The 16,306-nt window shown below is 39.4% G+C and overlaps 1 protein-coding gene across 1 annotated transcript in view; it reads left to right on the top strand.

The window, feature by feature from the left end:
- ATP8B4 (ATPase phospholipid transporting 8B4 (putative)) overlaps positions 1–16,306 on the top strand; it is a 281,261-nt gene that overhangs the window by 218,411 nt on the left and 46,544 nt on the right. Inside the window, exons 19-22 of the mRNA XM_062206643.1 lie at positions 1,318–1,423; positions 10,554–10,701; positions 13,781–13,964; positions 14,928–15,151. Coding sequence (XP_062062627.1) covers positions 1,318–1,423; positions 10,554–10,701; positions 13,781–13,964; positions 14,928–15,151 — 662 coding nt within the window. The remainder of the gene's footprint in view (positions 1–1,317; positions 1,424–10,553; positions 10,702–13,780; positions 13,965–14,927; positions 15,152–16,306) is intronic.

Here is a 16,306-nt window from a genome sequence, read left to right as displayed (position 1 = left end):
CTGTTTCTCAACCATCTATGGACATATTTTGGTATTTTAACAACCACCACAATTTTACCAGTACACCCTGGCTAAATTCCAAGTATTCCCATGGAGTGGTACAGTAAGAATTCACCCACTTTCAGGCATGACAAAGTTGTTACTCATCAGAGAAAAAGTCATGTTCAAAATACTGTGTATCTTAAGAAAGAAAAGGGAAAAATACATTTTGGACTTATTGCTAACAGTAATGGTTAAAACAAAAATGATTCTATGCTTGGTTTTCAGTTGAAAATATTTAATTAGCTGGCATACATCTATATTTAAGATTCTGCTTACTTATTGGATTTTTATTTAGAGTATTGAAGGATCTGAAGATGTAATAAACCAGTTTTCTGTTTTTTCTTCCAAATAATTGATTAAAAGACATAGATTGAACTCTCTGGTATATTACTAGGTAGAGACTCCATAGAGTTTGATCTTGACCACGGGTGCAGTTATTCAATTGTTATGAGTATTTACGAGCTTACTACTATTTAGCTTAAGTTCTTGTAGTTTATACATAGGATATGCTGAGCGTCTATCAGTTACCTTCCTTGACTTAGGAAAAAAGTAATAATTTCATAAAATTAGAGTCTAAAATTTCAATAGAGTTAGAAAAAAATATAAATACGTGTATTAAAGATGGAAAGAGTTACTTAACTCTCACTGGCTCCATTTCTATCAAAGTTCAGGAAGGACTACCAATATCTTAGAATTTTCCAGTTTTCTATTACAGCAATCTTAGTTTTTGGGATTTAGTCAAATTCCAAATTTCCTTTCATTTAATGAGAAAATGGCAATGTTGACTGTGGGAAGATTATACCAATTATCTAAGAGTATTTTTGTTGCCCAGTGGAACATTTTGTGAGATTTTTCAATTTACCTACCATGTGATAATTGAATATTAGCTAAGTGTAATATTTTGGTTCTCTAAAGGTGGTATTTGGGTCCTCTGGTCAAGTTTTATACATATACATGTTACTATATTACAAGATCTTACAGAATTTTTAAGAGTGCTAATTTGAGAATCAATTAAAAAAAAAAAAACTAGACCAGAAAGCTGAAGATTCATAGATAATGCTACTTCATGTGCTTTGCAAGTGGTAAATTTGATTATGGAACATAGATCTTTGTATTTTATCTCAAGTCATTTGTATTTTATCATTCATTGTGCTCTTTCTGACATTAAAGAGGCTGTCGGCAATAAGGAAATACTGCTATGACCTCAAAACCTTTATGAAAAATGTACCTATATTATTTAGCATTTTAAATGAGATGGGCTTTATTTTCTATCAGAAACGGCCATAAACATCGGTTATGCCTGCAATATTCTGACTGATGACATGAATGATGTGTTTGTGATATCAGGAGGCACTGCAACAGAAGTGAAAGAAGAACTCAGGTGCGTGTTGAAGGAAGGAAAGATGGGAAGGAGGCTGAGGGTGGAGGAGGAAGATTGGGTAGCTAAGTGGAAAACTATGCCACAGTTTCCTACAGGTCTAAGCTGATTTGGAGCTCTTTTTTACATGTTTTCTTTTTACATGTTTGATGACAAGGCAAGGTAAGTTTCACATCAGTGAGTAATCATTGTCTTTAGACCTCCAACATTTCGCAAGTATTTTTTAAAAAAATAATTATAAAAATTTATTTTAGAGGGACTTGGCGTAAAAGAGAGAGAGTGAAAGACAAAAGAAATCCCTTCCACTGGTTCACTCCCCAAATTCCCACAATGGCTGGGGTTGGGCCAGATCCAAGCCAAGAGCTGGGAACTCTACCCAGCTCTCCCGTGTGGATGGTGGGTGCCCGGTTACTAAAGCTATCATCTGCTACTTTCCAGGATTTGCATTAGCAGGAAGTTGGAATCAGAGGCAGAGCCAGGATTTGAATCCTTGCACTCTGATATGGGATGTGGGTCTCCCAAATGGCTATTTAACCCACACCACTCACTCATCTACATAATACTTTTCTTTTTTTAAAATTTTATTTAAGGTATACAAGTTTCATGTATCTCATATATACAGCTTTAGGAACATAGTGACACTTCTCACCCTACCCTCCCTCCCCGCCATGCTCCAGCCCTTCCTCCTCCCTCCGGGTTTTCCTTGGCTTTACCAAACACTTGAAGTCTATTCTTGATGTGTGGCCAATTATTTCCGTGACCTTGGATTAGTCACTTCACCTCTTTAAGTCTTTTTTTTTTTTTTTTAAGATTTATCTATTTATTTGAAAGAGTTACACAAAGAGAGAGGCAGAGAGAGAGAGAGAGAGAGAGAGAGAGAGAGAGAGAGAGAGAAAGGGGTGTCCTCCATCCACCAGTCCACTCCCTAATTGGCCACAATGGCTGGAGCTGTGCCGATCTGAAACCAGGAGCCAGGAGCTTCTTCCAGGTCTCCCACGTGGGTGCAGGAGCCCAAGGGCTTGGGCCATCTTTTACTGCTTTCCCAGGCCACAGCAGAGAGCTGTATTGGAAGTAGAGCAGCTGGGTTTCGAACTGGCAACCATATGGGATGCTGGCACTGCAGGCAGTGGCTTTTCCCGCTACGCCACAGCCCAGCCCCTTTAAGACTTGATATATTTATTGATGAAAGTAGGGACTAGAAGGCTGGGATTAATTTATTCAATATTGATGTACTGCCTATGACAGGGAAGCTACTGCCCTGGTTCATTATAAGTGGTAACATTTTTTCAGTTAAATGAATAAGGGAAATAAAGCTAAATCAGACTAGCTAGCAAGGGACTTTGTGTGTATGTGTTTGTGTGTGTGTGTGTGTACAAAAGAATAAACCATACATGAAAAGATATAAATAAATACATGATAGTATGACCTAGTTATGTATATCACATGAGTCTAGATAGTCATAGTGTGATTTTAGTTTGGGAAATAAAAGGTGTCCTAATTGCTAGGCCAAATGCTCCTGTCCTCCACCCTTCCCCAGGTATTTTTGGAAAAGGATTTCAAATTATTTATGTTGAGCTGTCCTTTAAAATTGTGCATTGGTCAGTACCTGCTCTTGTATGGTGATGAGTGACCAGTATCACTGAGGGTACTTGGTAGAAATATCAGTTCTCCAGGGCTGTGGGGACATTGTGATATAGTGGGTTAAGCAGTTGCATCAAACACCTGCATCCCATGTCAGAGTGCCTCATTTGAGTCCTGGCTACTCTTTGCTTCCAGTCCAACTTCCTGCTAATGAGCCAAGGAGGCAAAAGATGATGGCTTGAGTATTGGATTTCTGCCAGTTACCTTGGAGACCTGGATGGAGTAACTAGTCTTTGGCTTCAACCTAACCCAGTCCTGGCCATTATGAGCATTTGGGTATTGAACCAGCCAATGGAGGAGCTCTCTTTCTCTCTCCATGTCTCCCTCTCTATGTCACCCTGCCTTTCAAGTAAATGCATAAATAAATCTGAAAATATCAATTCCCTAGCTATATTCTGACCTACAAATGAAAACTCTCCAGAGAGTGGGACATGAGAATTTGCTTTTAATAAGCACATAGATGAAGTTATGATGAGATAAATTTGGAAAACACAGCTGTGGTAGTTAGCATATAAGGTAGGAATAAAGTCTTTTAGCGTTATAATAAATAGGTGTTTTGATATAGTTACAATTTAACTTAGATATATCCTGCTTATGAGAAATAGACTGTGATAAAATTTGTGTAACTGCAATGTAGTGCCAGAAAATACTTATGTGCTGAAATTGGAGTTAATGATGGGTAAACATTTAATTTTGAGAAATAGTATGTCTTAATATCTACCAATGTATTTTCTCTCTTATTTTCTGTTACTATGTATGGAGAAGAACTTTAAAAAATCTATGTAATTATTTCCCCAGAACTTTAAAAAAAAATGCTGTTCAGAGAAGCTGAATAGCTTGTCAAGGAGGCAGTGGTTCATCAAGGATTTGTCTGCAAGAAGCTTGGTGCAGACAGAGCCAGTGTACCTGGTCACTTGCCATGTGGTTCCAAAAACATACCTTTGATATAGTTTTACTCTCCTTAAATAATTAATATAAAAATGTAGTTGCTGAGGCATCCTGCTGGTTCACACAGTCAGTGGTCAGACACTAGCTTAGCAAGTAGAGTCAATACATGTCTGGGGGAGGCAGCAGACATAGGAGGAAGAACATGGACTTCATTTTAGTTGGACTAGAAATGGAAGCTCAGCTTCATGCTCACTGGAGGACTAGGACATATATTTATTTTTAAACTTCTCTCTGATTTAACCTTTCTCTTTTGTAAAATAGGGATACAAATATCTAACTCATAGGTTATTTTGTTTGGGGATTTTATGAGACAGGAACTTGAGTCTTTATGGCTATTCAATGAGCTGCCTTTTTACCTTCCTCTTTCCTTCTCTACTGACTCTCTTTCTCCCTCTTCCCTTTAGCCATTGATCCTCATCTTGCCACCAACAAGTACTATCTTTATTAAAATTTTCCCAATAAGGGCAGTGAGCCTGGGACAGTGGAGGCAGGAGAGTGGGAACAGCTTTTTTGGAAGCTGAATGGACATGACTCGAAATTGGATTGGTGTGAAAAGAAGTAGCACAGAATGCTGTCAGGCATACAAGAAAATAAACTCATTAAATTTTTAAAAACTAAATTTGAACCCCTTCTCTATCCGATGACAGAATAATTAAACTACACAATTTCAGTTAACTTTAGTTCAAATCTGGGATGTACAATTGCCTCACCTGTCACTGCTCATCAGCGTCTACCCTGTTGGCATCTAGGACTTCCAGCTTCTGTGATCCTGTTTGGTTTCTGATGTCTTTGGGTTGCTGGCTCTTCCTCTTGGCTGACTTCCGCACCCTTGTGGGGAAACATAGAAAGTGTAACTGCTCTTCCTCATCTCTGTGTGTCTGAGAAGACTTGGGCTCATTTCAGGTACTCGGGTACCTGAAATGCTTTTACTCTACCTTTCTCTGTGGCACTGCACCTGGTGGGATGTTGCAACCACTCCATATTCAGATTCCTCAAATATGTTAGAATACCCAACTACCTGCACAATTCCTCCATCTGCTACCAATCCAGGTTATGGGTCAGGACTCAGATAATTTTTAGCCACCCACTAGTATTAAGCTCTTCTTCTAAATCTCTGTCCTTTAGGCTAGAGTGGGAGGTAGAGAAAAATTTCTTTCTACTCTGCTCCTTTTGGCAACATTTTAGGCTGTTATTCTCTTAAGGGTTAGTCTTTTGAGTCTTGAAGAAACTTTCCTTTCTTCACAAAAAGCTCAACTAGTGAAATATCAAATGGCTGGAGTTCAGAGTGATGACACTGTTTTGCGTTCCAAGAGTTTATTTTGCTGCTCAAAAAATAAGAATTTGACTCTCCCCTTCTTCTCCAAACCAAGGCACGTTTCTGAGGAAGTACTTAGAGAGGGTCACTTGCAGTCATGATGCTGGTTAGAAATGGGTTGGATGAAGTCAGATCTCCAGACTTTATTTATTATATTTGATTGGCTGAATAAAAGACATACTTGTCATTTTATGGAAGGAATGTGGGAATGTGTGAATTATTTATATACTGTTGTTGCGAGTGTAAATTGGTGGAAACTCTCTAGAGGGCAAATTAGCACTGGATCTCAAAATTACGTATATGCATATTTGACTCAATATTCCTACTTCTAGGAATTTTTTAAAAAAATAAGTGAACAAGCACGAATATATATATATATATATATATATATATGAAGAAATACTGCTGCATCAACTAAGAATATAGAAAATTAGATATAGTTCAATACTCAGACACGATGGATTTTGTGAACACTATAATTTATAAATACACATGTGATGAAATATTAAGTCAATAAAAAGTGATGATGCATTTATTAATATTGAAAGATATTCATGATTATTTTTTGGGTGAAAATGACAAAACTTCATGCATAGTATGATCCTTTCTTTGCAAATAATGTACCTATGTACATCTCTACACATACATATAATGCATCTTTCCATCTTTCTGCATACCAAGTTCTGAGGGACAAATGTAGTGATAGAGTTATGAATCCTGCTTAATTTCTTCTTATGGCCCTTTGTATTATCTGAAGTTGAATCATATTCATGTAATACTGTTATAATTAAAAGGTAGCTTCAAATTATTTTTTTAATTTTTAAAAAAGATTTATTTATGTATTTGAAAGTTACAGAGAGGCAGAAGCAGTGAGAGAAAGAGAGAGGTCTTCCATCCGCTGGTTTGCTCCCCAAATGACTGCAATGGTTGGGGCTGCACTGATCCAAAGCCAGGATCCAGTAACTTTTTCCAGTCTCCCATTTGGGTGCGGGGCCCAAGGACTTGGGCCATCTTCCACTGCCTTCCCAGGCCATAGTAGAGAGCTGATAGGAAGTGGAGCAGCCAGGACTCGAACCAGTACCCATAAGGGATGCTGACACTGCAGGCGGCAGCTTTATCTGCTATGCCACAGTGTTGGCCCCCTCAGAATTTTTTTTTTAATGAGAGGAAAAATATTCACAAGGAAAAAAATTCCAATTAGATTCAATATTTCAGGATCCTTGAGATTACCTTGTTCGACTGACTGGCAAAAAAAGTTTATTTCAGCCTAGACTTGGATGTAACTCCTTTTTTAGAGTCCTAGACAGAAGAATTGTATGGTAGAAAATTCTGTATAAGGGATTAATCCATTTACAGTGTACATTTGCTTAATATTTGGATTGGAGGCAAAGAGAGCATCCATAAAAGCTATTGCTCAAAGGTGCTCTGTATACTCCTAGTCTTGTCTGCTTCTAAGCCCATAGCTATGAGGATGAAATATTGAAATCATAAATTTGCACCATTCCATTTTCTTGTGTTATGCTTTTGAGTTCAGTGGGAGTTCATGCTAAAAAAAAAATGTATCAAAAGAACAGCATCTGAGTGATAGTAGCTATTGGAAGGAAATGACCTAAGTGCTTATATTTAAACCTGTCAAATGTGTTTAGTTTATTTCATAAACATGGATATGTAATTTTCATGCATAGCATGTATACGGCTTGTTTCAAATTTAGTGTCTTGAAACCATTTTAGACAATTTGAGTCCTTGGTTAATTTTGCTGGCATAGCTGCTTAAGTATTAAGGGCATGCCCAGAAATCTACAATTAAACTCTGTTACGGTTTCTCAGATTACTGTGTTGATTACATTTTACCAATACCTATATCTTTGGCCCAAAGGAAAAAGACTGAGAATGTAATTTTTGCTTAGCTTGATGGGAAACTTCATTTCTGTAGCATTGAGCACGTGTTTTATTGTTAGAAACTTCATGTTCTCCATCTGATTAAAGCATGAAGGGACACGACTGCTTGTAGGACATATCCCAGTGATATACCAGGAACTGATATTTCCTTTTAAATCAACAAAATGTACATTGATAGTTTTGAATACCTACCAGGTAGAGTTGTTACAATGAACAAGGTTCTCAAATGCAGATGACTACGGGTCCAGATAGGTTGTGTGAGCCGGACTGTTTATGAGACATAAGGCAGCACTGGAGTCTTTGGTGCAGTGGAGCATCATGCTGGCTGCAAAGCCATAAAAGTTCTTTAAAACACTGTGTAGGCTAAGTGAAATGGATTTTGGTCCAAACTTCCAACTTCTCTTCACCTGGACAAAGTGGTTTAGTAGCTTAGGTTTCACCCAAACATTGTACACTTTTGAAGCATTTAAGTAATCTTGGACATCTTCTCATACATTCTGGTACAGCTGCTCAAATTTTCAGAGCTGGTATATATTTTGGCTAATTGGTCCACCAACCACTTTGACCAAATTTCTGATTTGACCTAATTTCTAAATGAAACAGATTCAGGGCTTGACTGTTACAGGTCTCTTGGGTAAGGGGTGGAGCTGGTGCTTGAAAGCAAAATTGCATGTACTTTTTCTCTACTGTTGGCGGGGTAGTGCCATCCCTTGACTGGTCCTTTGGGCATGATGCCTGGATGCAACCCAGAGGCAGCTTGTGATCGACTCTGTGTAAAGCAGTTTGGCGTGGAAGACTTGGGTTTTCACCTTGGGTCTGTTTGACTCATTGAATGACTTGAAGTCAGATAATCAACTGTGGGTACACACTGTGTCGGAGGCAGAACTCAGGCCTGCACCCAAGTCTCTGGTTCCAAACTCAAAGCGCTAGTCCTTGTTTCAAAGTCCAAATTGTCTTCTTTTAAGAAGTGTTAGGGTTTCAGTCCATTGCCTCACAGACTCTTAGCAGCTGAACGTACATAGAATGTCTTAAGAGAACTGACAAAGTGGTTCTTTCTCTTACTATCTCTTTTCTTCTTTATAGGTTGTGTGCAAGCCAGCATGGGCCTCATTGTGCTTTGCTGTGTTTGTGGTGGCATGGGGCTGTGAATGCCACAGTCACCTCAACTATTAATGCCTGTCTGCATGCCAGCATTGCAATAAACTGCCCTTCATTACAAAGCTTGGAAAAACACAGGCACTCTTTTGTTTAAGCATTTGTTATTTGTATTCTGTGGTTAAGTATTATGTGTTCTGCCTGCAAAAATGTATAGTTCATATTCATTGCAGGGAATTATGTGTGGCTTTTCCCTCCTCTCCTAATAAATTGTTTTTGTGAGAACCAGCTGGTGTTTGAAGAACTAAGTTCCAGGAATAAAAAGTAATGACAGCTACAGAGCATGGGCAAAAGGTCTGAAAACGTGAGAGCCCGATCTGGCAAGGAGACCTTGGCCTGTATAGAGAGAGTGCAGTAGGAATTTAAGCAGAGCCGGAAAAACTGTCCCTTTTCTGCCTGGAAAAGGGTTCATGTCAGATGTTAGGAAGACAGTTTGGGGAAAAAAATCCTAAGTAAATAGAAATTCAGCCAGTACTTTCATGAACTTCACCCTTCTTTGGAATGTTTTCATTCTCTGGGGGGAAAACAGAGATTGAGTCATTTATACAACCAGTGAGGACTTTACTAAAAAGGAAACCTCAGGAGATGTTTTTGCCATGGTACTTTCTTAAGACTCGATTTATGAGCTCTGTAACACTGTCAGAGGAACGTGAAGGAACTTGCCTCCCATACTTCCTTGATGATATAGGACCATATGTTGTTAGGAAGGTGTGGAGAATTTCAGGAGATGGCTGTCTGCTGTGGAGGTCCCACCTTCCCAGTTGAAATAGGAAGTCTTCATGGCTGCTCCACCTCCCCTCCCTGTCACTGCTGCCTCCGTTTTACACATAGCACTCTGACTCTAGAAATATTATTATTATTGTGGATTCTGCAGAATGACTGCTAAGTGTACGCTATCATCCTTGGGGCCAGGGCCGTGTGACCTCTGGGTTTCTAAATCCAGCCTGTGATTTTGGTCCAGGACAGCAGCAGATGTTGAGCCCGAAGATAGGTAATATTTTTGTTTTTGTTCTTTGTTTTTAAATTTAGTATGCAAACAATTAGAGTTACATTTTCAAATAACTAGACAGCTGAGGGCTAAGATGGTTGTTTTGGTACAGAGGTCATTCTCTCCTTTCAGAGGAGTTTCAAAATACAACTACTATTTTTTAGAGGAAAATTAGTTTTTTAAAAGGCAGAGTGACAGGGAGAGAGACAGAAGGAGATTGGTGCGGGGCCAGGCCAAAACTAGGAGCCAGGAACTTCATTCTGGTCTTCCACATGGGTGAAATGGGTTCAAGTATTTGGGCCATCCTCTTCTACCTACACAGCAGGCAGATTAGCTGGGAGCTGGATCAGAAATGGAGCAGCTGAGTCTTGAATTGGCACTCCAGTATGAGATACCAGCACTGCAGGCAGCACATTAACCCACTGCACCACAAAACCAACCCCAACATAGAACAATTTCAAGAAATATTTTTTTTACATAGGATGATCCTCTGGAAGAACCATTTAATTTTCTTGTAAGACAAAATATCTATTACTGGGTCTATCTTCCACTCTCCACTTTGCTCCTGAGTGCTCATTTTGTGTATACTACTTGTGACATAAGATCTTGTGCTGGGGGCCCGTACTGTGGTGTAGCGAGTAAAGCTCCTGCCAGCAGTCCATATGGGTGCCTGCTTGAGTCCCAGCCGCTCCACTTCTGATTCAGCTCTCTGCTAAAGGCCTGGGAAGGCACTGAAAATGGTCCAAGTACTTGGGCCCCTGCCACCCATGTGGGAGACCCTGAAGAAGGTTATGGCTTTGTCCTGGCCATTGAGGCCATCTGGGGAGTGAACCAGCAGATAGAAGATCTCTCTTTCTTTCTCTCTCTGTAACTCTTTCAAATAAATAAATAAATCTTAAAATCTCCTAGTTCAAAGGTAGTTCAAGATGCTGATTTAGCTTTTAGGTCATTTACAGCATTTGAGATGGTGCTGTTTTCATTGGTTACCCTTCTACTTCCTGGAATTTGGAAATCCATGAGGATGTCTCTATTACAGAAAATTATCTAGCTTGCTTACTGAAACTGGATCTCGTGCCATATTCTGTTTGAAGAGTGACAGGATGATTTTACCTCTAGGCCAGTCTCTCGTTAGAGTAAATAGGTATGCTCTGTATACTGTGTGATTCACTTTTCCCCTCTTCTTTAAGGAAAGCAAAGGAAAATTTGTTTGGACAAAACAGCAGTTTTTCCAATGGCCTTGTAGACTGTGAAAAACGGCAGCAGCTGGAGCTGAGCTCTGTTGGAGAAGAAACGGTAACGGGAGAGTATGCCTTAATCATAAATGGTCACAGTTTGGTGAGTTTGCTTAAGGCTTTGTCCTTTCTTTCGTTCCCCCCAATAATCATCTCTTTTGTGCTGTCATAATGAGACCTCCTTTTGTGTTTTCCAAACAAATGACACCAGAAGAAGCAGGGCGTACACAATGGTTTCCTGTTTGCAAAGGGAAAGGAAACTTCTAATATATATTTCATACATTGTTATTTGAACCACCACAGTGAAAAGGAGGCTTGGAAGAAATATTGAATTCACAGAATATCAATCTTGTCTAAATGACTCTAGACCACTTAGCAGTGTTATTTAAGTGCTTGTCTAAGTGGGAGTGTCACAGTTCACTGTTATTTAATTAAAATAATGCAACTGGATGAATCTATTGCAATTATTGCTCTTGCTAATGTTTGTCATTTGCAGAGCACAACTTGACCTTCACATAATTACCACACCAAATTATTGCCATTAAGATACCTCTGCTGTTTTTTTTTTCTAAATAGCAGCATTTTAAAGCAATGCCAAACAATTTGCTTTGATTAGGAAATCTGGTTTTTGTCGTAATAGAATAAACTTGCATTGTACTTTTAATGTAGTTCAGGTTCCAAATCTTGAACAAATATCAAAACGCTCTTCTGAGTTTCTAATTTAGAATACAAAAGCTCCGATTGCACTCCAGCGAAACTATCATTTATATGCACAAAGGACTAATCTCACATCTCTCTCTGGCTTTGATGATCATTTTTAACTTGGGAGTTTGGAAAATAAGTGTATCTTCTTGTAGACAGTTTCTTAGAGGACAAAAGGAGTTGGGTATGAGTGTATTGTCTTTTCCCCTTGTGATCATCTGTCTGTTAGCTCTTAGTGCTTAGAGCATTAGCCAGCTGGATTCCAGACGTAATGATGTGTTGCCTTCTACACCATGGAAAGTTACAGAGCTCAACTGCAGGCCAAGCTCCGCTGAAAGTTTGTCCAGATGACATGGACTTCTCTCTCGCACAGATGAACAGCAACTGCAAGTTAGAGGGCTGTAAGCTGGTTCTTGGAGCTGGTGGCGTCGCGGTTGAATTGCTCTGGGACCACAATATAGAAAGGGTCCCTACTGAGTTTTGCTTTGGCTTTCCTGTAGGCTCAAAAAAGCCAACGACGGGTGGTGGGGTTAGAGGATTCAGGGGAGAATCTACACTGTGCTCTCTGTCTCCAAGTTTGTTGAAAGAGAACCAGGAAAAATGTTCTTCAAGGACCCGTTTGGCTTTTAAGCCTGAAGCTCATGAAACCACACAATGTCGTTTTTCGTTTAAAGGAGAATTGGCCATGTTTTTGCTACTATGGCCAGCAGTTGTTAATTTTAAATCCTGATTCCTATTTGCTGAAATCCTGAGACTTTACATAATGTAATTGGGCCTTTTGCTTTTTCTGCAGGTTTGACTCTAGTTTTTCTTGTTAATATATAGAGAAAAGGGGGCAATTCTGAGAAAGATACTCAGTCCCATGCTTCCTCTTTCAGAAAGGGTGGTTATATTTGAGAATGCCACATTACAACTTTCTCTAGGACTTATAGGCTTGATTGTGAGAATTTTCTATACCAGAGTTATATATATATATTTTTTTATTTTCGACAGGCAGAGTGGACAGTGAGAGAGAGAGAGACAGAGAGAAAGGTCTTCCTTTTGCCGTTGGTTCACCCTCCAATGGCCGCCGCGGTAGCGCGCTGCGGCCGGCGCACGGCGCTGATCCGATGGCAGGAGCCAGGTGCTTCTCCTGGTCTCCCATGGGGTGCAGGGCCCAAGGACTTGGGCCATCCTCCACTGCACTCCCTGGCCACAGCAGAGAGCTGGCCTGGAAGAGGGGCAACCGGGACAGGATCAGTGCCCCGACCGGGACTAGAACCCGGTGTGCCAGCGCCGCAAGGCGGAGGATTAGCCTAGTGAGCCGCGGCGCCGGCCAGAGTTATATTTTTGTACTCATTCACCCATCTAGCCATTTCTACCACTAGCATTTATTAAGCATGCCAGGGTTACAGTGCTAGAATCTGAGAATAAGGATGTACATTGTACATTATCCTTGTCTCAGGGATTGCTGTCTAGTGGGAGAGTTAACCACATAGCATATGATATAAAAGAGGACTGAACACAGTGTTCTGGGGGCATAGAGGCAGACATATTTAGTTCCTTGTGGAAAAATCAGAGAAGACTTCCTGGAGGGAGTGATATTTTCAGGTAGAGTGACAGCAAGTAGAAAGGAACAAGGCAAACAGAACCTATTAAATTATGGGAAAGAAGCAATTAGCATAATAGGAATAAAGGTTCGAGTTAAAGGTGGTATTAGAAATGGGCCAGAGTGTGATGGGCTGTGAATCTTGCGAAAGATTCACTCACTGATACTGATGATTCAACGTTTAAGTAGATTCTTGTTTCTTCACACAGCGTTTCTTAAAGAATGTACGATGAAATAATTACTAGAAAAAACTTTGAAAAGATTATGTTCTCTTTTTCTTGACATTTCATAGAGCTCTTTTGTGTTTCTATCTGAGCCAGCGTGGCATGTTGGGGTACCCTGTCTGAGACACAGATTGTGTGGGACCTCGTTGCCAGGCCTGTCTTGGTTTCAATCTCTATGTCCTTGAAAGGCCACTCTCTAGATCCCCTGCCTTGCATCTTGCCCACACATAAACAACCACAACCAGGAATACTAAATATTCAAAACAACAATGCAAAGGAAGCCAAAAGCCCATCATGTAGAACACACAAATGACCACCATTTGTGGTTCATTCTACACTTGGGGAGACGGTGGATGGGCCCTGTCTTTTGCTTTCACTAATCTTAGTGGCTTTGCGACCTTCTCCAGCATTTAACAAAGAAGCATGAGAAAGCGACAGAAAAAAGGAAAATGTCTTTTATTTTCATTTTAAAATTCCTTGGCACTTAGTAGGAGTTCACTACTCATTCCTGTAGTTTGTGTTGCTTATGTGACCCTGAATCAACAATGGCTTGTTGACATGAATGGAATGATTTAGAAAAGAAGTAAGATAGTTGCTTCCTAAATTACAATTCTCATTTAGTATTTCCTGTTCTTTTTTTTTTTTTTTTTTTTCTCAAATTTACCCAGGCCCATGCCCTAGAAAGTGATGTTGGGAATGATCTCCTAGAACTCGCCTGCATGTGTAAGACTGTGGTTTGCTGCAGAGTCACCCCACTGCAGAAAGCCCAAGTGGTAGAGCTGGTGAAGAAACACAGACATGCTGTCACTCTGGCCATCGGCGATGGAGCCAATGATGTCAGCATGATTAAAAGTAAGAGATTTGCTTGATGGGACATGTTGCATACATGGAGTGGTCTGTTTCAGCATTTGGGAATATTCAATAGAGCTTGCATTAAAATTTAATTTTGACAGTGGATCTAAAATGCGTGATAATGTATCAGTCCAGGGATTCCACCATTAGCATTTGTAACAAGATCTTTGTCTTTAGTTAAATCATCTGTGTATTATTTTGACTAGGAAAGCTCATTGGTCATTTTATACTCTTTGGGGAAATGGGTAGATGCAGTGTGGATGAAAGAACACTAGACCTATATCTGCAACAAATGGATATGACCACATTTTTAATACTTACAAGTTATAAAATCTTGAGCAGGGGGCTGGCACTGTGGTTCACTTGGTTAATCCTCTGCCTGTGGTGCCAGCATCCCATATGGGTGCCAGGTTCTAGTCCAAGTTGCTCCTCTTCCAGTCCAGCTCTCTGCTGTGGCCCGGGAGTACAGTGGAGGATGGCCCAAGTGCTTGGGCCCTGCACCTGCATGGGAGACCTGGAAGAGTCACCTGGCTCCTGGCTTAGGATTGGTGCAGTGCACCAGCCGTAGCGGTCATTTGAGGAGTCAACCAACGGAAGAAAGACCTTTCTCTCTGTCTCTCTCACTGTCTAACTCTGTCAAAAAAAAAAAAAAAAAGATACTTCCCTGAACATGGGAATGGAGTGGCATGAGAACTGGGCTGCTTAAAAAAAATAAGAAAATAAAAAAAAAACCTTGAGCAAGTTATTGAACTCCTCTTAAAACAAACAAACAAACAAACAAAAAAAAAAACAACCTGGGATAAAACCTATCATGTTTCGTGAGATACTATATATGAACATTTTTAATTGCTATAAGATTTCCATAAAGAAATGACATAAAAGAGAAATTATGACTCCCCACCTCCCCTCCCCAAAATTGTGTTTTTCTTTTAGGAATGAAAATGTTCCTCCTTTCTTTTATAGGTGCTCACATTGGTGTTGGCATCAGTGGCCAAGAAGGCCTGCAAGCGGTCTTAGCCAGCGACTATTCCTTTGCACAGTTCAGATATCTCCAAAGGCTTCTCCTTGTTCATGGAAGGTGGTCCTATTACCGAATGTGCAAATTCTTATACTATTTCTTCTACAAGAATTTTGCATTTACACTTGTGCATTTCTGGTTTGGTTTCTTCTGTGGTTTCTCAGCCCAGGTTGGTAAAAATATAATTTTTCTTTTATAATATCTGTTGAATTACAAATGCATCTTCTTAATGGGCATGTACTGATCAATAGAGAGCATTTTTCTATACATGAGACAAGTGACACTATTATGATTATAGATTGATAGTTGACTTGATCTTGGAAGCCAAGAAGATTTACCTGACTATTTTCTTATTTTCATAAGCAATCAATTAACCAATGAGTACTTCTTCCTGTAGTTTTTTTTAAAATTTATATTGAAATGTTTTTGATATGATGGTAGGCAAACTTGACGTAGAGTTTTCATTCAGAACAGATGTCTGAGAAACAGTAACAAGAAATGTTGAGGTATCTCACTTGGAAAGGTGTTCACTTCCCTAACACACTAAATGTATCTGGGCTCATGACAGATGTGTTTTAAATCAAGAAGAAGTAATTGATAACCTGACAGCAAAGCTGTTTTGACAGCAGGGTCAGCTAAAGTTGATCTATAGATAATGTTGGAAACAAGGAAGACAAATGAGCAAATCAATAATTAGGATCTTATTTTTTGCATCTATTCATATCCATTTTAAATGATAGCTATTTAACCTCTTATCCTGGATATCAGGAAAGCTTTGACTTCAGGTTTCAACTATGAAATATATGACATATAGCATTTATATAAGCTTATGAATACAAAATAATTTTTAAAGAAACTTGAATGTGGACATGGCATTCATATTTTGAACAATAAAAATACTGTTCTTGAGAATGAAATGGGAACCATAACTCTTGTAGAGATTTTCTTAATTGCTGTTAGTTCCTTTTGGGTTTCATCAATGCGACTGGTTTCAATGATATTCATGAGGCTATTTTTTCAATCATTTTACTCCAGAAAAGATTGAGAATGAATTTGACCTTGGCATTTGGTGCCCTCTAACAGGTGCCAAGGGAGATGGGTGAACCCTTTTTATGACTAAGAGATGTTCTGTTCATTTTCCCCTTCTTCTGGGAGGCTGGGATTTCTTAAAGTGAGACACACCTGTATCCATTGTTAATTTTCTCTTTTTAGGGATAACATTCCAAAAACTAAAAGCTGACTATGTTGTTATTTTTGCCCTTTTGGCACTCTTTTGACAGTTGAAGTAAAACAGAATCTTGATTTTTGCTTCTCAGAAATAGAA

The sequence above is a fragment of the Lepus europaeus genome, chromosome 11 (genome assembly GCF_033115175.1).
Source record: "Lepus europaeus isolate LE1 chromosome 11, mLepTim1.pri, whole genome shotgun sequence".
Taxonomy (NCBI): Eukaryota; Metazoa; Chordata; class Mammalia; order Lagomorpha; family Leporidae; genus Lepus; species Lepus europaeus.
This window is presented reverse-complemented; position numbering and strand designations above follow the sequence as displayed.